This window comes from Cornus florida, unplaced genomic scaffold (genome assembly GCF_030987335.1).
Source record: "Cornus florida cultivar Cherokee Brave unplaced genomic scaffold, ASM3098733v1 CherokeeBrave_3.0.0_Hap2_Chr02, whole genome shotgun sequence".
Taxonomy (NCBI): domain Eukaryota; kingdom Viridiplantae; phylum Streptophyta; class Magnoliopsida; order Cornales; family Cornaceae; genus Cornus; species Cornus florida.
This window is the reverse complement of record NW_026775572.1, coordinates 83,554,831-83,558,499: the sequence shown is the minus strand read 5'-3', so window position 1 is coordinate 83,558,499 and position 3,669 is coordinate 83,554,831. Positions and strand designations below refer to the sequence as shown.

Sequence of the window (3,669 nt, the reverse complement as noted above, 5' to 3'; positions counted from 1 at the left end):
CTAAAGACAAGGGTTCGTACCCACAGACACTTATAGAAGAAGAAAGATGAAGGAGAGAATTCAGAATTAGAGAAAAGGATTTTGAATTGGAGTGCTTTGGAATGAACTCAAGGGGGGTTTATATAGGCCTCATGGTGCCTTTTGGTTTTAATATTTTTCCAATGTGAGACAAACATTTTGCAAACCCATTTAGGCTTATTAAACACCTTACTTTGAAGCTAATTTCTCATTCATCCGGAAACGGATTTGAGAAAGTAAATATACCACGTTCATCTCCTTGCGGAGAGGAACGCGCTCGTCTATAGATCTGCAAAAAATTTTTAGCGGAATCTATTCAAAATCTCATCCAAAGTTTATGTTTTTAATGCCCCCGTTTCCAACAGAGTATACCGAACATATGTAAATGGAAAGGAGAGAGCAGAAATAGGTTTTAATTGGAATAAAAGAATGCAAAAGTTTTTTTATTGGAAGATGAGATATAAATGTCATATTGTAAGGTATTTTTGAGATTAATAAAAAAATATCAATCATGTGTATCATAATATGGACAAAAAGTGGTTGGAGGTGAAATGTAAGGAAAAAAATATTGCTCACTTTTAAAATTATAGGGACTGACTTGTTCACTTTAATACCATAAGGGAGTATTGTGCTCATTTGGCGAAACATTACAATTTTTTTTTGCGCTTTTGCCAACCAATTATTGCTGGATTTAACAAAACTGTTCATCTTCCTCTCTCTATGTAAACTTACTTCAAACAAATGAACATCCAAGTCATCAAAAATACGGCGTCTCAAGAGTAATGGGAACATCTATTGCATTGCACTATCACGACTGTCTGATGTAGTACAATAAAATTTAGAATAATCACTTATAGGAAACAGTGAATCATATCTGATTTTTTTTTTTTTTCAACGATTACGAAGTTCTTTTTATTTAGTTCACGTGTGAACTGGACTTGCCAAAGAATTGTACCGTCATTTTATAAGAGGTCCACCCAGTGATGAATAAACAAAAAGTTTGGAATATCAGTGCATGGATCGGTGTGTCTTTTAATGTTTTACGATGAGAAAACGTAATAACTCTAAGGTATTTTGGGTGTGCGGTCATGCCGTCAGTGCATTTCATCCAATGACAATGTCTTATTTCAAAAAAAGTTAATTTACTTATTTATAAAATTACTGATTACAAGATAATTAATCTGTTATATTTTATTTGATAAATACACTAATGACTTGACGCGTCTAGCAACCCAATAACTACTCCTAATGAGAACCTCTTAATGGTATTACATTTCAAACAAGACTTGAGTTCTCCCTCTTAAAGATAATGTATGGACACATTATTCTTATTTAGACTGTTAATGTGGACCAATAAAATATGAACAAATTATTTTTAATTATCAAATCATAAATGGTGGGATAACGCTCACTTTACAAAATAAAAATAATAATTAAAATAGGATATGTGCATGTTTTTCATATACATGTGAATCTTAGCCAATGACATTTGAATAAACTAAAAGCAACGTCTTGATAGTTGAAAGTAAAAAGCGATTTTGAAGTGGAAAGTGGCCGACAATTACCCTAATGGGTTCTGTAATTAGATGAAGATATTATATGATATGATACTGGGGGCCCAATAATTTCTCAATTCCTAGATACGCTTTTTCGTGTTAAAACAATGGCATGCCACTTCCTCGTGAATTGTGATTGGCGGTTCGTTGCATTGTCCGACAATTACCCTAATGGGTTCTGTAATTAGATGAAGATATTATATGATATGATACTGGGGGCCCAATAATTTCTCAATTCCTAGATACGCTTTTTCGTGTTAAAACAATGGCATGCCACTTCCTCGTGAATTGTGATTGGCGGTTCGTTGCATTGTCTGATACTTGATCTTTTTTGAAGCGATTTTTTCTAAGTCCATTATATCACAATCAATAGTACAAATCATGTTTTAAATAAATAAATTGATATGAATGTCTTGCGTCTTGACTGGTTTCAATGCGTTTTTTATTAATTAGTAGTAGAAAGGTTGTTGGTGGACAAAAAAAAAAAAAAAAAAAAAAAAAAAAAAAAAAAAAAAACTCAAACTCCGGAAGCACTATGTTTTTTTTGAGTCAGGATTGGGTTCAGTAGCAAAGTAAAACATGAAAGAATTATTACTTTTGTTATTATTTGAATAATATTATATTTATTTTTTAAAAGGAGATCAAAATCAAAAAACCAAATTAGTGTTGCTTAATATTTTGCCCTTAGATATGAACAATAAACAAATAAAATACAAAATAAAAAACTATAAATGATATTTTTATCTAGTCATTTTATTTTTCAAACTTTTAATACTTTTTTACTAGAATATTTTCATATTTTTTATTTCAAAAATTTTGTAAAAATTTTATGTGAAATATATTTTCAATTACTATTGAATATACTGCACAACAAAAAAATTATTTAGTTTCAATGGAAATATTGTCCCCCTGACAAATGTCCACTTTAGGAGGTCAGGGAGTACATGCAAAACGTTCCCATTCCGGAACCAAGAGTAAGAGCAAAACCAGAAGTACTTTTACGATCATCTACACAACTAGCCCAATCACTATCAGTATAAGACACCAATTTGAAATCATTAACATGATGGTATCTGATTCCAAATTTGAGAGTGCCATGGATGTATCTTATGACCCTTTTTGTGGCACCAAAATGGTTCTTACTTGGATTTTGCATGAACCTTGAAAGTAGACTAACTGGAAACATGATATCTGGCCTTGAGTGGGTGATATAAATTAGTCCTCCCACCAAGCTTCGAAATTCTTTTGGATCTGTTCTGACAACCCCATCATCTTGTAGAAACTTCTCATTAGCATTCATAGGAGTGTTCACTGGATTGCAATTTGACATATTAAACTTTTTCAACAAATCATAAGCATACTTTTCTTAGCACATAAAAATTCCATTGGAGTCTTGAATAATTTCCATACCCAAGAAATAGTGCAAAATACCCAAATCTGTCATCTCAAATTTTGATATCATCTTTTCCTTAAAATCATCAATCAAATGTAAACAATTTCCAGTGAATATCATGTCATCAACATAGAGGCAAACTATAAGAAATTTATCTGTACCTTGGGTTTTCACATACAATGTGGGCTCACTCAGACTTTTCTTGAAGTCATGCTCCAGAAAATACTTATCAATTTTCTTATACCACAATCTCGGTGCTTGCTTAAGTCCGTAGAGTGCTTTTTTCAGTTTGTAGACATTGTTTTCCATTCCTTTGACTTAAATATTTGAGGCTGCTTAACATACACCTCTTCTTCTAGCTCTCCATTAAGAAAAGCTGATTTAACATCAAATTGATAAACTTTCCACCTCTTTTGAGCTGCTAATGCTAGCACTGTTCTAATGGTGTCAATTCTTGCAACTGGAGAAAATGTTTCGAAGTAATCCATTCCAAGAACTTGAGCTTATCCTTTTGCAACCAATCGAGCTTTGTGTCTTTGGAGAAAGCCGTCAGAATTGTACTTGGATTTGTAAATCCACTTGAGACCAATTGCTTCTTTACCATTTGGCAAATCAACCAACTTCCATGTTTTGTTTCTTTCAATAGCATCCATCTCCTCTTGCATGGCAGCACTCCATTTAGTTTCTGTCATAGCATCTTCA

At 32.5% G+C, this 3,669-nt stretch overlaps 1 protein-coding gene across 1 annotated transcript; it reads right to left on the bottom strand.

Moving 5' to 3' along the window:
- Positions 1-2,499: 2,499 nt before the first annotated feature.
- LOC132296481 (uncharacterized mitochondrial protein AtMg00810-like) lies at positions 2,500-3,455 on the bottom strand. Its single transcript, XM_059794681.1, has 3 exons — positions 3,315-3,455; positions 2,985-3,042; positions 2,500-2,885 (listed from the first exon to the last, which is right to left on the bottom strand). Exons 1-3 carry the CDS (start codon positions 3,453-3,455, stop codon positions 2,500-2,502), a joined length of 585 nt encoding a protein of 194 aa, XP_059650664.1.
- Between the last annotated feature and the right edge of the window lie 214 nt (positions 3,456-3,669).

Coding starts and splice junctions, on each gene's coding strand:
- LOC132296481 (XM_059794681.1), bottom strand. CDS start 3,455: ATGGATTACTTCGAAACATTTTCTCCAGTTGCAAGAATTGACACCATT. Junction 3,043..3,314: donor ATGGAGAGCTAGAAGAAGAG/GTGTATGTTAAG, acceptor GATGATTTTAAG/GAAAAGATGATATCAAAATT. Junction 2,886..2,984: donor TATTTTGCACTATTTCTTGG/GTATGGAAATTA, acceptor ATTGCAATCCAG/TGAACACTCCTATGAATGCT.